Source organism: Morus notabilis, unplaced genomic scaffold (assembly GCF_000414095.1).
Source record: "Morus notabilis unplaced genomic scaffold, ASM41409v2 Scaffold194, whole genome shotgun sequence".
NCBI lineage: Eukaryota > Viridiplantae > Streptophyta > Magnoliopsida > Rosales > Moraceae > Morus > Morus notabilis.
The window spans coordinates 33,492-53,170 of NW_010357941.1; the positions used below are offsets into that span (position 1 = coordinate 33,492).

General features: G+C 33.1%; 2 protein-coding genes across 4 annotated transcripts in view; one reads left to right on the top strand and one right to left on the bottom strand.

Moving 5' to 3' along the window:
- Positions 1-5,591, bottom strand: part of LOC21386288 — an 8,517-nt gene extending 2,926 nt beyond the window's left edge. For 2 of the 3 annotated variants that reach the window (XM_024177255.1, XM_010091126.2), the window contains exons 1-7: positions 5,358-5,591; positions 5,182-5,233; positions 4,874-4,947; positions 4,229-4,330; positions 2,953-3,099; positions 2,217-2,268; positions 1,956-2,029 (exon numbers count right to left, since the gene is read on the bottom strand). In XM_024177255.1, coding sequence (XP_024033023.1) covers positions 1,956-2,029; positions 2,217-2,268; positions 2,953-3,099; positions 4,229-4,330; positions 4,874-4,947; positions 5,182-5,233; positions 5,358-5,482 — 626 coding nt within the window. In that variant the 5' untranslated portion in view covers positions 5,483-5,591. The remainder of the gene's footprint in view (positions 1-1,955; positions 2,030-2,216; positions 2,269-2,952; positions 3,100-4,228; positions 4,331-4,873; positions 4,948-5,181; positions 5,234-5,357) is intronic. The other variant, XM_024177254.1, reaches the window with a different exon arrangement.
- Positions 5,592-10,002: 4,411 nt separating this feature from the next.
- LOC21386289 (ras-related protein Rab7) lies at positions 10,003-14,970 on the top strand. Its single transcript, XM_024177253.1, has 7 exons — positions 10,003-10,286; positions 10,506-10,532; positions 10,763-10,862; positions 10,970-11,116; positions 12,863-12,943; positions 13,024-13,169; positions 14,661-14,970. Exons 1-7 carry the CDS (start codon positions 10,234-10,236, stop codon positions 14,722-14,724), a joined length of 618 nt encoding a protein of 205 aa, XP_024033021.1. The 5' UTR covers positions 10,003-10,233; the 3' UTR covers positions 14,725-14,970.
- The last annotated feature ends 4,709 nt before the right edge of the window (positions 14,971-19,679 follow it).

A 19,679-nucleotide genomic window follows, 5' to 3' on the forward strand; every position in this document is an offset into this window, starting at 1 on the left:
TATAAAAAAAAAAAAAAAAAAAAAAAAAACAAGTTCATGGCCTCTGTGTGTACGTGTGTACTTGCAAAAATCAAGAGGAAAAAAAAAAAAAAGGAAGAGACAAACAGAGCAATAAACTATAGCCTAGAAGAAAAGTAAATAAACTAAGAAAGGAATTGCTCGGATCTCCAGTCGAGAAAGTGAGCTTCACTGAGTTAAAAGATTTTGTGGCACCAAAAATTAAGTTCCTAACAGTTTAAGCTTTTAAGATAGATTGGTAAACTAACATAGTATCAGAGCAAGAGGTCTTGAGTTTAAACCCTGTAATTGCACTTTTTATCCCCATTTAAATTCTCATAATGTGTTGGGTCTTTAATATATATCGGGCTTAAATATTCACGTATTGGGCTTTCTAATGCCCACATGTGAGGGAGAGTGTTAAAATATAAAATTATTATTGACCCACTTCCTAACAGTTTAAGTTTTTAGAATGGATTGGTAAACTAACAATGTCAAGCGTTATGCAAGCTTAAAATAAGCCAAACCACGCGAGAAGCACATATCTGCAAGAGCCTGGGGTGATGAGCGAGAATCAACCCCAGGGAACCGGAGGTTCTGGTGCAACCGAAGAAGGTAATGCGAGATGTTTTTGTTACAAACCCATTAAATAGAACTCATCCTGCAAAACCGACTTGCAAGGGAATGAAACCTAAGGACTTATAAACCACACTATGTCTTGTAATCATTCCATGTGAGACTTTTGGTATCTAACAGTTTCCCACCTAGCATTTCCCTATTTTGGGACTCTTGAGAGTCTCTGACATGGAGAATGTCCAAACAACTTAAATTCATGGCATTGTGCAGAACACCACCTGCAGAGTCTCCTAAGTAGCCTTTAGAATTATGGTGTTCGCTTTCATTTAATCTAAAATCAGTTTTGGGAAGTGTTCTAAGTACACTCTCATGCTGAGTTAAGGACATTTTGGGGGCAGTTTGGAGAGTTTTACGACGGGAAAAAATAGACGGATTTGTATTCTTTCATTATTAATGATAAATAGTAACCGGTCGATGTAGGTCTCATTAATGGTCGAACCAATCTAAAAGACCTTGTTACCCCCACTCTCTCACTACATTTATCGAGCTTTTTCCATCGTGTTCATCTTGCTCATTAGTTCTGAAAAAGACTTGTTTGATGGGAAACAAGAATTTGTAAAGAAGCACCTTCTTTAAGTGAATTATCACCGCCAACGATATTGTGGCCAGGAGAGAAAAAGAGACTTTAGGCAATTTCTATATCATGCAACACCGAACCTGGTCCTTAAAGATCTATATCATGCAATTTCACGATAATCATGTTATCACAAGTCAATCTCACCTATAGCTTTAATACCAATTGCAGCTTCCTATCCCAAGAATTTATCAAAACTAACAGACCGTGAAGAACATCATAACAGAAATGTAGCCATGATTTCAAAATGTAGCCTTTCAGATTTTTGTCAGAAGATGAGAACTTCTATGGTGCCGGGAGTGTAAATCCCGGCACCGGTGCTGTGAATTCATATGGTGAAACGCGAACATATAGGTCCCATTCATTTTACCAATTCGAGTTTAGAATTTGAGTTTTATTACAGTAAAAAACTCTTAGAAACAGTCATATCTAACTTTGTGAAAAATTTTCATATAAAGTCACATCTCAACTCGAATTAAAAATTCGAATCAACGAATTAAAAGGGCCATAAAAAGTTTGGCGTTAAGGGAAACTGGTATAGTAGATGGAGCAACTAATGTGAACAACGATCCCTTAACTCCTCTAAATAGGCAAGAATCTAACTCCACTACACAAGAAATCTTCACAAAATGCATGTTCTTGTCGGAAGATAGCTATTAAAGCAAACATCATGTTGAAAATTAAATAGCGAAAACCATTGAAACAAGAATTTATCAAGTGTAGATAAAACAGAGACTTGAGAGATTACCTTCCGAAACAGATCAGCAAAATTATCCAAAACGCAGCACCAATTAAGCTCGATTCTTTATAAGCAACCCAGACCTGAAATTTTATCCAAAATTAAAGATAACCACGTACTCAAAACTATACGTATGAGTATCAATGAGAATTTTAACATTTTAGAAATATATTGACATGATAACAATTAGAGAAAAATACGTCTTTTGAAATTTTTTGAAAAGAAAACAAAAAAGGAAGTAAAATTGTGCTTTATGGAATAGAGACATACTGAAAGAGCAATAACATTGATATAGAAGTCAATCAGTGTTGCTACCATCCACCTGCAAATATTTCATCCGATTACAGAACAGGTAAAAACAATAAGAACAAAGAGAAACTTCAAATAAAAAACTGTCTCTTCAGAAATAAATGCTACAAGCTTTAAGCCAAACCAATATCATCTAGAAAAGAAAGAAAGAAAGATCAGAAAAATTACGGAACCAACTAAACTAGGTGAATCAATTAGAGGCCATGTCCACTTGCATGGAGGTGGTGAACCAATTCTTGAAAACTTCCTTCTTAGGATGTTTTTCTTCAAGCGACCGGTTCTTGCAAAGTTTGGTTCTTTTTTTGTCGTCTTGTGGAAATCTTATGTACTTGGATTCAACCCTTTAGAGCTTGTTTGGTTCGGAGGAATCAGTGGAAGGAGGGAGAGTGGTAAAGGGATTACTGGAAGGATTTTGGGACCCGTGGTTGTTTGGTAGGCGAGAAAAGTCAAGGTAATGGATTAGATGAGGATTTGAAATCTCTCAAAGAACTCCAAATTTAAGCTCTCCAGATATGGAGAGATTGAAGAAAGGAACTCTGCTTCCTCTTTATTTTCCGCACACTTTAAGTTATGCACCTTCTTTTATTCCCATTTTCTCACTCCAACCAAATATAGCTACTACTTCATTCTCTCACTTAAGATTAGATTTTATAAATGGAGCAGAGAAGAAAAATGGGAAGAGGTGGAGAGGACTTACGGGGTCCAAAGCTCATTACGAAAAGGAGAACCATCTGTCAACATAGTGTAAAGCAAAGTTCCAAACATCAAACACCCCAAAGCACCAAATGAAATTCTAGCAAAAATAACAGGGGGAAGATTCGTCTTTTGTTCCGCATTACTGTTCCTACAAAAGAGATTCTCAGATAGATGTCGGAGAAAACAAGTATATATGAAAATGAAGACCTACTAGCAAGTGCAAAAAACAATGACAAACCAGCAAAGTGATTTAGATGCTTGGAAGTCCAGTCTATTAACAAAGGATCCAATCTTTCTCTATCGTTCTTGTGAAAAATGGCAGTGAAATATAGCCATAATAGAGTGGTTCAGATTTTCAGGAGTTCCATTAATCACTAAACGCTTGAGTGAGCCACGTTCATGCCAACTAAAGTATTTCAGTTGTGTTTAAATATTGGATATTAAACATTGTTCAACCAAGCAATATATTTATTTAGAACACAATAGCACATTCATACATTGATATTGTTAGGATATAAAACTAATGTTGGTCCATCTCCTAATTAAAATAGGAGATGTACTATTTAAAATTGTAATCAAGTGTTGAGCTTTCAATATGTTTCAAGCTTATAATTTATTGATCATCAACAACATACTTATATGAACTTCAAGGGAGCTTTGTTTTGACATAAGAGATTCATATGCCACCTAAATTTTGCTTTTTAAGCCCTTTTTTTTTCTTTTTTTTTTTTTGGTTTTGATCCTTACAGGCTTGTGTTGAAACTAAACATTGAACCAATTGAGAATTGAAGCATGTATAAATGGGATATCTCGTGGTAGTGTTGGTGGGCCATTAGAACGTCGCCGGAAATCGCTGGAGCCGCGGGTTCAATGAACTCTCTTCCTTCTCTCCCTCTACCACACTATTCCAAGCACACCACAAAATGGCCACACCGCAAAATATATAGCAACAACAATTCTTATTTTAGACTCACACTTTAATTAGATTGAGAGGTTATTTGATCTAATAGGCTGATCAAAACATTAATGAGAGAGGGAGTCTATAGGCCTCAAGCCAGTCAACAAGCCGAGTGTCTATCCTATTATGAACCGATATTTAACATACATGCATAACTAAATTTACATTAACAAAATTGTCCGTAAGATGTTTTAATAACAAATTAGAATGAGTTATTATGAATATAGAAGTCCACATAAAAATATTCCAACAGCTTGTTTATATCTCAGCATTCTCAAACTCTACATAATACAAAAACCTGAATTTTCATAATACATACTTGCTTGGATGCCGCAACAAGGCATAATAGATGGGATCTTGTGCTGATTCTTGCGGTGAAAGCTTGAATAATTGCACAACAATGTAGATACATGTTGTGATGCTGAAAAAAGGAACAAGTGGGAAAGATTTACAATTAAAAAGAATCACTGGAAACTAATTACAAAACAGACTCCAAAAGTTAACATTAGAATGCATAATAGAATGTCAGCTGATAACATTTTTCATTTCAGAGTTGGTATCAAGGACACAGAAACTGGTCTTAAAATTAATTGTTAAGAAACCCCTCTAGGCTTTGAAGAAAACGCTAAGTGTAGCTGAAAAATCAAATGCAACTGAATCAACACAAAGTCCAAAAGGTACTATGGCCAGGGAAAGATTTTAATACTACATACAGAACAAGGCAAGCAAAAAAAAAAAAAAAAAAAAAAAAAAAAAAATTTGGGAAATATAGATAGATTAGTTGCTGCATATTGTAAATTCCTTGGGAAGAATATGTATTCAGAAGCAGCAAATAGTTTTTATATCAGATTTGCAACTCCATAGGAGAAATCATTTCCTCATAAACAGGCCAAAAATGAAGCTATAATGGCAAGAAAACAAAAATAGTGAATATAGGGATTAAGAAAAGGAAAAGATTTAATACCTTCCTAAACACACAAGTAGAATCACCCAAAGTACTGCACTGATCCAACTGGATTCCTTGTACAAAACCCAAGCCTAGCATGAAAGACAAGTTTCAGATAAACATGATTTTTTTTTTGGGTCTAAAAAGAAACGTTATTAGTATTTTCTTTTATCATTAAAACCTAAGCTATCAACTTGTAATATCATACATAGTGATAGTATTACTCAGGATCAATTTGCTAAGTTTCGAAGTATTTACTACAAATGAAAACAGAATTAAAACATTAATTCCCACGAAAAATAATAATAAGACTCGAATTTTCATACCGCCAAGACTACGACGTTGATATAAAAATCAACCAAAGTTGCCACCATCCACCTGAAACAACATTCCAAAAGGCATATTTCATGAGAAAAACAAAAATCAAAACGGCATATCCAGAAATAATATATACAAATATATTTACATATACACATATATATATATATAATATAGAACGTACGGGGTAAGAAGTTCTTTGCGAAAAGGATGGCCGTCAGTGGAGATGGTATAAACGAGAGTGAAAACCATGGCCAAACCCAACGCTGCAAACATGAGTTTTAAGCTTATCGCCAGTGAATTCCCCATCTTTTAAAAAACTCAAATTGTGGAGAGATCAACAGAGAATTCAGTTAAACTGTTTGACAAAAGAGGGAGAAGCGGAAGCAGGGAGAAGAGACAAGTGAGAAACTCATGGACATGAAAGCTCCACGTTGATCCTGTTGGAAAACCTGCGCTTCTTCTACAAAATTGCATTGGTACCCTACTGTTTGAAAAATATTTAAAAAGATACATAGTTTATGGAAATATCATTTTAGTGCCCTTTTATTTTTGTTGCATTACAACAAAATTTAAATTTAAAAAATTAGAAATCTATGAACATAAACTTTTTTTTATATGTAAAACGTACGTAAGCAGAACACGCGAATCCCACGAGTTGCCTAATAAGCATGACGTACGTAAGGATCTTAAGAATAAAAATATGAATTGGGTCGAGTTGCTTAATAAGCATAACGACACAACATAACAAATTTTAAGTTGGGTATGATACAACACAAGATTATCTTGAGTCATGCTAAGCAAGACACGAGGTGTGGGCTGGGCTCATGATTTTAAGCACGTGAATCTGACGCGACAAGACACAACAACAAACATGAGCACGTTATGAGCACAAATTAAGCACAACATGACATAACACGCCCAGTTGAACATGATATGGATTAGCACGGTGAATACAATTTTTTCCCATTTTTATTATATAATTTTTATGTTAATGTTACATATTTCTCAATAATTGAAAAAGTTATTTATCAACATAACTATAATTAGTTGAAATATATAATTTCATTATGTTCTTTTGTTTTTCTTTTTCAATAAAAATTTGAGTAAGGGACTTGGAATAGTATTAAATTTTTAGTGGGTGACAACTTAGTAAGATGTGCTAATCCCTCGATAAATTTAAATAAAAATAAAATGTATATTTAAAAAATAGTATATATGGTGTCCTCAAGTTTTTTTTATTAATAATAAAATATGAAATTATATTTTTATTTAAAAAGTGTTAAAAAAATATGTCATACTAAAAACAATTTAAAAGGGTTTAATGGCTTAATGGGTTGACTATATCATGACAATTGTTGATTCTAGTGAATTTATAAAGACTTAGGCCCCGTTCTTTTTGGTGATTCGAGTTTAGAATTCGAGTTTTGTTACAGTAAAAAGCTCTCAAAAATAGTCACATCTAATTTTTTTGTTACAGTAAAAATCCTCACACAACATCATATCTCAACTCGAATTAAAGAACCGACGGGCCCTTAATTACCATAATGCACCTTACTCCTTGTTGACTCATCTTAGTGGCTACCTTTTATTTATTTATTTATTTATAGAAAACACACAAAAATAGAACACACAAACTGTCGAATAGATCGATCATAAGAGTCTTCAGAAAAAAGTAACATTATGACTATAAGTGGACCGTACTAAGTGTTATTATCTAAATAATTGTTGACAAAAAAAAAAGAAACTCATGAGTTCATAAATACTACAAGGGCACCTCACCCCTACGAATGTGCCACTATCACCATGCAATTAGAATCACAATCAAATTAAATAAGGATTCTTTAAAAAAATATATGGATGAAATTTCAAACCAAAACAATAGAACGAGTTCGGACTCGTAAACAAAACTATTTTAGAGTAATTTGGAGGAATGCCCCAAAAGAGTTGACCTTTAAATTTATACCCTTTAAGTAGACTGGTCAAAGGTCTACAATATATATGTTACTAAAATTGGCCCCGGCACTCAAAAAAGGTAGTCCACAAGATTACCATCAATGATCTACCAGATTGTTTTTATTTTTAACAAAAAAAAGTAAAGCGATTGTTCTAGTTGTTGGAGAATAATCTAGTAGATTGTTTTCACAAACTACTAGATTATTCATTGAAATGGATTTTTAAAAAGTTTTTATAAAGGAGACTCCCTTTCATGAGGCTATTTATATTTTACTATTTATATTTTCCGTTGTTTAGGGCTTCCTATTGGTGTCCAACCTTGCTCTATACCCATTTATCAACAATCAAACAAAAAAATTAAAAATAAATTCGGCCCATTCTTCAACTCAGTTATTTATTGGCATCCTTTTCACAACCATGTCATATCACATTTCATCAAAAGAAAAAAAAAAAAAAAAAAAAAAAAAAACGTGACAGCTGACCTTCAACGCATAGCATCCAAAAGAAGAAAATAATGCTTTTTAAACAACTTTTTCTAGACAAGCTTTTTAACCTTCCAACAATTCCACACATGACACACCTTTATACTAACTCCTTCACCTTTTGCTATTTTCAATTTTTTTTTTGAATTATTCTTATTAGTGACTGTAAATTTTAAAATTATTCTAATTTTACTTTTTAAATTTTAAAAACTCACATTTTACCTTTTAAATTTTAAATTTATCTCATTTAAATTCTTTTGTAAGAATTTTATTAAAATTATACCAAAAAATAAAGTCTTGTGATTTTATCTGTTTTTTTTATAAAAATTTAAATAGAAAAATCATGCAACTACGTTATTCTCTTTTTTATATTTTTTTAACAGAAATTACAACATAAAAGATTAAATGAAAATAATTTAAAATTTATGAGATAAAATAAAAGTTTTTAAAATATAAAATCAAACTGAAAATGATCCTACTTTTTTTTCTTTTTGAGCAAACGGAAAGTATCTAAAAAGATACAATCCATGGTGGAAAGAAATCCAACCAGTATTGTCTATTTCTATCCAAGGAACAAATAAGAAAAAATCATGTGATGTTAAAACAACACATAAGATTTATCAAACTGTTTAGAAGAAGAAATGAGACATGATAAATATCACAGATCAGTTATTGGAGACAATAAGCTGGACCTGAACAAATTTAGAATTATAATTAACATAATAAAAACAAAATCAAAATCAAAATTAAAAGAAAAGGAAGAATGATTTATCTATAATATAAAAAATTTCCAAATAAAAGTATGAGGGATTGACACCATAACAGAGACATTTAGGGAACGTTTGTTTTTTATATTTGTTCATGATTTTGAATCATGATTCATAATTCTCTATAGTGTTTTTTCTAAAAAAAAATACACATAAAACGAGAATAATTCTCAATACATAAACTAAACGTCCTTTAACTAAACCTGAAAAATATTAGGAGTTATAAATAAGCGAATAGAAGCAAAAATCAAAACCAATATTGAAATGTAAGAAAGAATGAATTATTTGTAATAGTAATTTTTAGTAGAGAAATGATCATAAGGTTAAAAGACAGTAGTGATAATAATTTTTTTAATGCTCTCAACGGCCCCACCAGCCATACTTTTAATTTTGGATAAGTGGACCCAAATAATTTATTTTATCTAATTATAATGTAGTGCGTGGCATCTACCAACGTGTACAAAAAAAGTCGGTTCCCCAAATTCTTTAACAGAAAAGAGTAAAGGAAAAAGTTGTTTGAATAATTCCCTTTACGCAACCAAAAAACATCATTATTTTAAAAAGAGATTCTATGCGGCTGACAACCCAGATTTTTCTAATTGTAAATTTATGTATCTTTTTAATTTTTTTTATGTGATTTTATATAAATTTAACAGATATAAAACTTGATGAACCATCATATTAATTTACCGAAGAAAGTTCTTATTTTAAAAGAAAAGAAAAACAATACTTCTCATTTAAAAAATAAAAAAGAAACACATTTCTGAGTCCGATCGAAATTGGCGGTCTCTCTCTCGGACCTGAAAAAATTTAGAATTATAATTAACATAATAAAAACAAAATCAAAATCAATATTAAAAGAAAAGGAAGAATGATTTATCTATAATATAAAAAATTTCCAAATAAAAGTATGAGGGATTGACACCATAACCGAGACATTTAAGGAACGTTTATTTTCTATATTCGTTCTTAATTTTAAATCATAATTCATAATTCTCTATAATGTTTTCTCTCACAAAAAAATACACGTAAAATGAAAATAATTCTAAATACATAAACTAAACGTCCTCTAACTAAACCTGAAAAATATTAGGAGTTATAAATAAGCGAATAGAAGCAAAAATCAAAACCAATATTGAAATGTAAGAAAGAATGAATTATTTGTAATAGTAATTTTTAGTAGAGAAATGATCATAAGGTTAAAAGACAGTAGTGATAATAATTTTTTTAATGCTCTCAACGGCCCCACCAGCCATACTTTTAATTTTGGATAAGTGGACCCAAATAATTTATTTTATCTAATTATAATGTAGTGCGTGGCATCTACCAACGTGTACAAAAAAAGTCGGTTCCCCAAATTCTTTAACAGAAAAGAGTAAAGGAAAAAGTTGTTTGAATAATTCCCTTTACGCAACCAAAAAACATCATTATTTTAAAAAGAGATTCTATGCGGCTGACAACTCAGATTTTTCTAATTGTAAATTTATGTATCTTTTTAATTTTTTTTACGTAATTTTATATAAATTTAACAGATATAAAACTTGATGAACCATCATATACCGAAGAAAGTTCTTATTCTAAAAGAAAAGAAAAACAATACTTCTCATTTAAAAAATAAAAAAGAAACACATTTCTGAGTCCGATCGAAATTGGCGGTCTCTCTCTCTGAAACAAAAAAGAGTAAAGGAAAAAGAAAAAAATAAAAAATAAAGAAACTTTCGAGGACTACGAAGATAAAAAGTCACCAATCAGCGATCGGCAAAGGAATCGCCTTTTCTGCGTAATTTGTTTGCAATTTTTTATTTGGATTTGGATTTTTCATCATCAAAACAAAACATCAGGAGGATTGTCCGCCATGGCAATGCGTCGGCGAACCTTGCTCAAGGTCATCGTCCTCGGCGACAGTGGGTACGCACTCGCCTCCTTCCCTTAGGGTTTTTTCGTAAATAGCATTTGTACGGGTGCTTTTGAATAATGTGTGTTTTTCTTCCTATATATGCATATATATGTATATATATGTATGTATGTATGTATGTATGTGATCGCACATTCATCAGTGGAAACATTTTCTTAGTTTTTGGTTTTGGGTTTTAATTGTTGTTGTTTTTTTTTGGGTTCAAATGTCAGGGTCGGCAAGACGTCGTTGATGAATCGGTATCCTTCACCTGTTTAATCAAGTGAAAATGAAATTACTTTAGATTTTTATTCTAATTTTGAGATTTAATATTTGCTAAGATTTCTAATTAATGTTTTTTTCGCTTAAAATCCCTCAATTAATTTTTTGCATTATGTCTGAATTCTTAAAACTTCATCGTGTTCAGAGTTGATTTTAATTTAGCTTTTTGTTATGTGTTCTAGTTGTGGGTCTTTAACTGAATACTTAGATATGTGCATAAGAGGTTTAGTCAGCAGTACAAAGCGACAATAGGTGCGGATTTTGTGACCAAAGAACTCCAAATTGATGACAGGCTCGTCACTCTTCAAGTGGGTTTTGTTGTTCAATGGTATTTCAATGTTTTTTAATGACTTGAATTTCAAGTTGGTTGTGTTGGGTGATTTTGTTTGTTGATTTCATTTTCTCATATTCGTAGATATGGGACACTGCTGGGCAAGAAAGATTTCAAAGTCTTGGCGTTGCCTTTTACCGAGGGGCGGATTGTTGTGTCCTGGTTTATGATGTTAACGTGATGAGGTCGTTTGATACACTCGATACTTGGCATGAGGAGTTTCTCAAACAGGTTTATTCTTATTTCATAGAGTGATCCGCTAGTTAGTCTTATATGGTTTTTGTCTCTTGTATTTCTTAATTTATGTGGTAGTTTCAGTCTGGTTTTTGTCTCTTGTATTTCTTAATTTATGTGGTAGTTTCAGTCTGGTTTTTGTCTCTCAATTACCCGTGATTCAAATAATTCCAATGTTTCTTGTGATAAAACTTCGAATTTTGGGGACTCTGTTCCCAGTGGTCTACAAGTTTACATTCTTGGTGAGCTATCTTTTGCCTATCTCAAGGGGTTTCTTCAGTAGATATTCTGTCTTTAGTTTTGGGACTTTGTAGTGTAACTTATTATAGATGTCTTGAGTATAGAGGCTGGCGTATGGAAAGAGCAGTGTATTTGTCTAATTGTCTTGTTTGGTAAGCATTGCACTTTCGTTTCTGCATCTACTTTGAATCATTCCATTTGCATGTTACGCTGTGGGTTTTGTAACCTTTACTCTGTTACTAATTACTCTGTACTTTCTTGTAATAAGTACTTCTGTTGGCTGCCTCCTTTATTTACTCCTTTGCTTCAGATCTTGCTGTGGTACGATACAAGTAAAAATTATTTGTATGAAGAGTCAAGGGCAAGCAGGGTAATTTAATTTCTGTTAGGGGTAATTACCATACGCATTCTTTCCTTCTTGAAAAAAAAAAAGCATGTAGAAGTTGCAGCGAGAACTTGCAGATGTGGCAAGTATAAATGTATTTAGAGTTGTAAATTAGTTACAAAATCTTCAGGGTGGTATGGTTGAAGTGTAAACTGTAACCTTTGCTAACACCATGCAGCCTTTAGGAGTAACCTGAAATCCGCTTAATGATATAATTTGGTTAAAAATTAACAGCCAAACATTTTGGGCTGTTGAGCTATCGATGTTTTGTTTGCTGCTCGTTTAGATTGTTTGCCCCCCATCGCCCCCCCCAAAAAAAAAAAAAAACAAAAACAAAAAACACATACACCCGTTTTTCCTTTGTTTTCGATGGTCGTCTATATAAGTTGGTGTGCTGGAGTCACATTATTTGTAATAAAATTTATTGTTTGTACCAATAAGGTGAAGTTAAGAAACTATAAGTTTCATGGGCTTTTCCAATTTTGATGATTTCCTTTGTTTTTTGTTGCTGGATGCTGTAGTTGTTCTCTTCATCACTTATCTCCTAACTGCGATGGTCCTGAAGGTTTAGTCAAGTAATCAGGCCTGTACTTTTGGTCTCATCTGATCTCGCTCTCAATTCTTAGGCCATGTGCTTGCTGAATAATGGGGACTTTTATGCACCCCATGCAGTGTAGGATTTGGCTGGGCGCACATTTAAACTTGAACTTGCTTAGTTGCTCGGGACATTTAAACTTTTAAAAGAACAAATGAAATCCCGATTTTAATAATTTGTAAGAATAATATTCTAGGAAAGAAAATTTTGAATTTTGGTTAATATCCAAGCTCCACTAGCAGAAATTGAGCTTTTTTGATGAGGCATCTGAGTAAGATACGTCTATGCCATGTTCTGTAGACATTTAGACCAAGTGCCAATTAACACAATGCTAAATTTGATGCTTGCTTTGACTTCTCCTATTCATTTACTTTTTTTTTCCTTAATGGCAATCCAGAGTTAAATATCAGTCTACTATCTTAAAAGTCGCTCTTTAGTTTCTTGGAATTATAGGATATCTTACTTTTGGGACATGCTAATCTTTTTATTTCGTATGTTCATGCTGGTGTTTCTCATCTCTCAGGCCAACCCTGAAGACCCTGGGAATTTTCCTTTTATATTGCTTGGAAACAAGATTGATATTGATGGTGGTAATAGTAGAGTGGTAAGGATATGACATACACAGTTGCAGTTCTGTCTATAGTGTTTTCGCTTAAAATGCCATTCTAATACTTGTCTCTACAGGTTTCTGAGAAGAAAGCAATGGACTGGTGTGCTTCAAAGGGGAATATAACTTACTTTGAGACTTCAGCTAAGGAGGATTACAATGTCGATGCTGCATTCTTTTCTATTGCGAAGACTGCTTTAGCCAATGAAAATGAGCAGGATATGTAAGTTGACTCTTGAGGGCAGGCTGATTTATATATTTATTTATCCTATACATATTTTACTAGGTATATTCTGATGGAGGAACAACAGTTGTAATTTTATATGCTGGAATATTAAGGCATATTCCACACATGAAACAATGACCAATATTCTAGTGGAGTGACATAAGTTGTAAGTTTCTCGAAGGATGAAAAAAATAAAAAGAAAAAAGAAAAAGAGTTCACTAGGCACTCCATGGTCAGAATCTCAAGTGACTAGCCAATATTTGCATATTGGCGCCATATAGATAATGATTTTGACACTGAAAAGACTATTTTAAATTCTGATAAGTATAGAGTATGCTAGTTTACAACCTAAAAGATGCTTCGAATCAAATGAAATCTATTTGATGATGCAAGTTCCTTTTCTTTCTGTTATGACCATTAGAATGGTCTTTCAGTTTTTATAGTAATCTCAAGTAGCATTAAATGACCTAAAATCATTCGAGGGTTTAAAATACATGCAAATTTGTATGATTTAGGGAAAGGGGAATAAAAAGAATAGTTGCATGTAATTGCATGAAAGAAAGGAAAAATCAACGTAGGGGCTCATGAATTCCGCATATGATGTGTGTTTTATAAATAAAAAACACGTCATTTTTATGATTGATGTTGAATATATTTCTTCTCTAGTTGATTATCCTTTTTCATTGCATTTCTTTAAATACAATTGTTCTTTGGTTTCTAATTATCAATGCGATTTCCATTTCCTTGCGATAGTTCTCTATTGACAATATACCTAACTTTATGGAGTAGTGTTTCTTGGTTGTGGTATACAGAACTTCTTGTGATGATATGCTATCTATAGATGTTTTCTAAAATCTAGAGAAAAATATAGGGTACTTTTTTTTTTTAATTTCTCCTCGTTATTAAATTTTTTTGATCTGCTTGCTTTTTCTTCTCCTACCATAATTTATTTCATTAAAACGTATGGGTGGCTCGGCCTTAGCCTTAGAGTAAGATGTGCGCTTCTTTAATAACGCTGTATAATTGATGTCCCTTTGTGTGTGTGTGTGGGGTTTTTTTTTTTTTTTGGTATCTTTTTTATATTGATTGCTTACTCTTTATGGTTTTTTTGACTCCCTTCTTACTCTATATTTTCCTTTACTTTGTGATTGTGGTTCGATGTGCGGTCGAGATCCTTGCTTCTGCATTAAAAATTGGTCATTGTTCTTTAATAAACTGATTTGGTTGCTGATACACTCAAGAGCATCTTTGAGAAACTTTCAATTATGCCGATTATAATCTAGTTTGTGGTTTCCTTTCCTTTCTGGCTAATATAATGGTTTTCTAGGCAGTGCTCTAATGCCATAAACTCTTGTATTATGTTACCGAGATAATCTAACAATTGTAATCCTCTAACGCTATAATTTTTAACTTTGGAGCTGCCAAGGTGATGCGAAAACGGATTTTTTAGGCCTTCCCTTTGATCCTTATTTTTCGTATTTTATGCAGATATTTCCAGGGCATCCCCGAGGCCATTTCAGAGTCTGAGCAAAGAGGTGGTTGTGCTTGCTGAATCATCATACAGATTTGTCTCTGATTGTTTGGTTGCTTTCTCATTTTTTTTTGTTGTGGTCCTGATTCATCTCCATTTTTGTTCAATTGTACACTACGTGCTACGTATTGGTCATGCTCGACTATTTTTTGCCACTTTGCTAGCTGTTTTAGTTAAGATTGAATTGAACTTTAAGGTAGTTAAATTATGGAAACCCATTGTTAAGTTGCCACGAGGTTTTAACTTTGGCAAAGGAACAATGTTTTTTTTTTTTTTTTTTTTTTTTTTTCCATGAAGAGAAAAAACTAAATTTTTTTTGGGGCTTTTTTAAAGGTTTTTTTTTTTTTTTTTTTTTTTTTTCCCCTCTGTGCGTGTTTATATCTTATTTAATGGAATGGCAAACAGTAATCTGCTACAATTCTTATACGAGGCTGTTCCTTCCATGAAAGATTTTTTGACAAGCTAATAATTCTTATGTTCAGGGTGAAATCTGGAGGATTATTCTATATTCAGATTTCATAAAGTTGATCACCTTTCAAATTAATATACGTAAAAAGTTCTATGTAATCCTGATTGGTCTTTGCGGACCCAAAATAAATGGAGAAATCATAAATGCTTGGATGCCATTTGACAGTACTTCCGAACATAATCTGTTTTTCTTTCAAGTATTTTCTTATGGTTCAAGCAAAAAAGTTGGCACTTATGATATCCAAGGAAGAAAGTGCTCCTGTGTTTTTCTCATAAATCGGGGTTAGCTTTTAACACACGTATCTGGGTAATCATCTTTTCTTGCCTCCGAGTAAAGTGACCAATTTTGTATTCCCCAAGGCGGAGAGTTGTTTCTTGATTAGAATGTTTGCAAACCTTTTATCTAAGGCGGGGAAGGCGGTTCTGATGAACTCGATCTAAGGCGGGGAAGGCGGCTCTGATGAACTCGATTGTGCGAGTAACCCTACGAGTTCCATTGAAATTCCTTCCCACTGTTAGTAGTTTCTTGGCTACTCGTGCTTGGGATGACTTTGTGCAAGCCTGATATCATTACTGGTTGAGAGCTCCAAAAATCATAAAATCAAGAATTCGTATCACTGTATAGCCACCGCGTTCACTATGACTTTTGGCTTAGTGCTACAGGTACTTAAGCAGTTATGGTTATGGAGATCGTAGCAAGAATTTTAGGTTTAAACTTTATGATGTGCAGATCCTCCATTAGAGGCAAGCACAGAGCATACTAGTTAGGAGGATAACGATTATGATATAAAGAAGGGAACTCATAATTTCAGAGAGGAATAAAAAAAATTTAAAAACTCATGATATTATTTCTGAGCAAACTTTTTTTTACAAAGTTCTCTGGTTCGAGGACTTCTGTCCCTTCAAGAGAAATATCTCGCCTTATATAGCTGAGGCTGGGTTTATAAGACTCCAATATCATATGACAGGATAAGATTCACACTATTCAACTTTTGACTTATGTTACAAAAGATAAAATTACTTTTAACGATGTGGTCGGCACACTATTTCATTTTTGACTTATTTTACAAAAGATAAAAACTACTTTTGACAAAGTGGTCGGCACACTTTTAAACAAACTTTATATGGGATAAGATTTCAAGTCCCGAGTAAAAGATGACAGCTGAAGAGAACTTCTTTTCAACTAGGAGACAAGTTGTAATGGGTGTTGTAATCTGATGAGTTAGAGTTCATTGAGCCATGCTCATGATAGTACCGTGGTCGCTGTCGTTTGTTGGGTGGTAAGTCATAGTCTGGGTCTAAAGAATCTTGAACTAGTACTGGGTCGTAATCCTGTCGACCTTGTGTGTTCTGGAGTAATGATGGTGCTGGAGTGGAGGTCGTTGCATTTCTTTCTTCAAAATATCGACTGCTACTAACAGTGAAGATGTTGTACGGTCTATAGATCTCAGTGAGTGATGCTATTGCAAAACTGAGATATGGTTGTAAAGCATACTTTGGTTGGTGTCTATTTTCTCTGTACAGAACCTTAACAAGGTGGTTTGTGATGTCTTCAAGTGACTTGGGATTATTGTTGAACACAAAAAAAATAATAAATAAATAATAATTTTAGAAGTTATTTCATATGATAGCAATCCGCATGAAGGGAAGCTAACTAATCAAAATAAAGCATGATGAGTCGATGACGATAATCCTTATGAAGAAAAAACAACCAATCATGTTGGAGGATTGTGTGAGTGACCCAATGAAATGGAATGATGTGGATTAAGAAGGGAAAAAATGACCACCCAGAAGTTAATCCCATTATCTATGGGATAATAACTCCCACCAAAAGAATGCACGTGGGGATTATAATCAACTCCACCTTTTGCCTATAAATAGGCAACATCAATACAAGCAGGGGTGTAAAATCGACTGGGTAGGGTAGAATTGAGCCTATCCGATCAGTACAGGTTGAGAAAATTTTAGGCCGCGACACTTTCTTAAGTCTACAAATCCGCAACCTTTCGGATGATCTCAGGTAGAGTCGGGTTACTCGGGTTGGTGAAAACTAATTTTAATCTATGACTTCATCAATTTTAATCTAAGAGGCTCTTATATGCAAATAAATGATAAAATACTATTGTAGTAAATGAGCAATAAATGATATATGCAAATACTATTGTAGTAAATAATTACGCAACAAAATTGCGGCATAATAAATATGAAGACTAATAACAAATTGTGGCATAAGCCTACAAACCCGTAACCTATCAGGTGACCTCGGGTTACTCGAGTTACTCGGGTGAAAGGCTTGGTCGACTCTAATGGGCTATGGTGATATTGGATTTGTATGGCTGGTACTGTAGTTGAAAAACTCCATTATTGAGCCATCTTTCTGGCCGAAAATACTTTGCATCTTCTCCCTAAATGTAAGCATGATCGAACCTTTCCAATTATCACAATATGCATAAAGCAAGAGTGATCTCAAGGACCACATGATTACTTTTTAGTCAATAAATATGTGCTTGTTACAGAAGAAATCATTATGAAACAGAACATGTCTTTCCTTCAAGAGGGGGTCTAAATGTAAGGTGAACAATTAAAACACTCACTTTGAAATCAAATACTTCCAATATAAATAAAGAATGTCCTAATTCAACAACTATGGCATACAAATATTTCTTACACAAACTGTGAATCCAAAACATAAATAAGTTAACAGTTTAAAAGCATAAAGTCCATAAACTTATGAAAGTAAGAATTTGAAGTGTTGGACATTATTTTATCTACTTTGAACATGTTCGGCCGGGTAGGGTTACCTCGGGTTCATGTAACCCCACCCTGCGTCCCTACCCGCGCAGTGCAGGTTAGGCATAATTAAAACTGAAAATTAAATAAAAAATTAAAAATCCGTAATTTTTGAGTAGGCTCGGCTTGGCTGAATTCATCAGATTCGGAGTGACTTCTTACAGCTCTAAATACAAGGAATGGGGTCAGACTTTTACTCCTTAGACGATACTCTGTCAGAATTATGAGAAAGTGAGAAAAAGTGAAAAAAAAAAAAAGAGTACGGTTCCCTCCAAAGAAAGGTACCGAAGGTAATTCATATATACATATTGCTAATATGGTTCTCAATTCTTTTCTTTTACAGATTATACGTGAATGTTTAGTTTATAAGTTTAGAATTATAATTTAAAATTATTTTTAATTTATGTGTATTTTTTATTAAAAAAAAATACTGTAACGAGTTATGAATTATAATACGAATACTTACTCTAAATGCAGTAAAGTTTGGGATTCTATACCTTTGGTTATTAAACCCCATAAAAAAATGATGAAATCAAATAATGCAGTGCAAGTTTTGGGGAGTTCTATACCATTGGTTAGTACTCTCCCTAAACTTTAAATAATAATAATAATAATAATAATAATAATAATAATAATAATAATAAAACAAAGATTCATTATTTTGGGATCTATACCATTTGGTTAGTATTCCTCATTTTGCACAGGAAAAATTGAGATTGTAATTTGTTGAATTTAAAGCGCAAAAATAGAAGTTGTAATGTTTTGAACCTCTCTAAAAATATAGTCGTAATCTTTTGAACTCTTCATGCACAAAAAAATTGGGATGGTAATTTATTGAATCCCAAGTGCTAAATGGGTTGTAATTTTGTTGAACCCAAATGCTTACCACCAAAGTGGCATAAAATAAATTTCTTGTTTCTCTTCTCTGTGCATAGCCACATGCATGTGTGAAGTTAAGGGAAATAAAATTTAATTGGCCTTGTGTGAAATTCTGAAACTTTTGTGCATGCCCTGTGAATTGTGATGCACGTAAACAGTAAAAGCAAAATCATTCAAGATGTTTTGTGATGTTTTATGAAATTTATGATTTCTAGCACCAACTGCCCCCTTTGTAATCAATATGAAGAAGATGAATGCAGTTTGTTTATTGATTGCCTAATTGCGAGAGCGTGTTGGGTTGAGGATGTAGTGTTGGAGAAATTTGGAATTAGGAGGATGAAAAGAATAGAGAATGCAGAAAGAAGGTTTGAGGCGTATCGGAATACTTTCTTTTAAAGTTTTATTTGCCCCCACTTATCAAAATTTGCTAACGAGTTCTAAAATGGCAAATTACCCCCAAGATACAACAAACCCTTGAACACAATATCCAGCAAAAATATTGAGTTCCAGAACAATAATAATCTGTATTTTCTGAAGTCCATCGAATAAAGACAGGGATGCATCCATCCTCCTTAAGTGTTATAACCTTTCACATAAAGATACATTTTCAATTTGAAGGTTATCTTTTATATGCTGATGCACTTATATCAAAAGTTATTTTTATTGTTAATAAGTGCTCAGATATGTGAGAAAACATATCACAAATAGATGCAATGGTTCGAGACCTTTTCAGATCACTAAAACACACAAAAACACATTTTCCGTTAACAATTTGCGCTGCAGCGCCCAAGAAGTGCGCTGCAGCGCACGCTTCTGTGCGCTGCAGCGCGCGAGCTTAG

Excerpts from the sequence above, each read along its gene's own strand:
- LOC21386289 (XM_024177253.1), top strand. The coding sequence starts at position 10,234 with ATGGCAATGCGTCGGCGAACCTTGCTCAAGGTCATCGTCCTCGGCGAC. Across the intron at positions 10,287-10,505 it reads ATCGTCCTCGGCGACAGTGG|GGTCGGCAAGACGTCGTTGA; the intron begins GTACGCACTCGC and ends TTCAAATGTCAG. Across the intron at positions 12,944-13,023 it reads ATGGTGGTAATAGTAGAGTG|GTTTCTGAGAAGAAAGCAAT; the intron begins GTAAGGATATGA and ends TTGTCTCTACAG.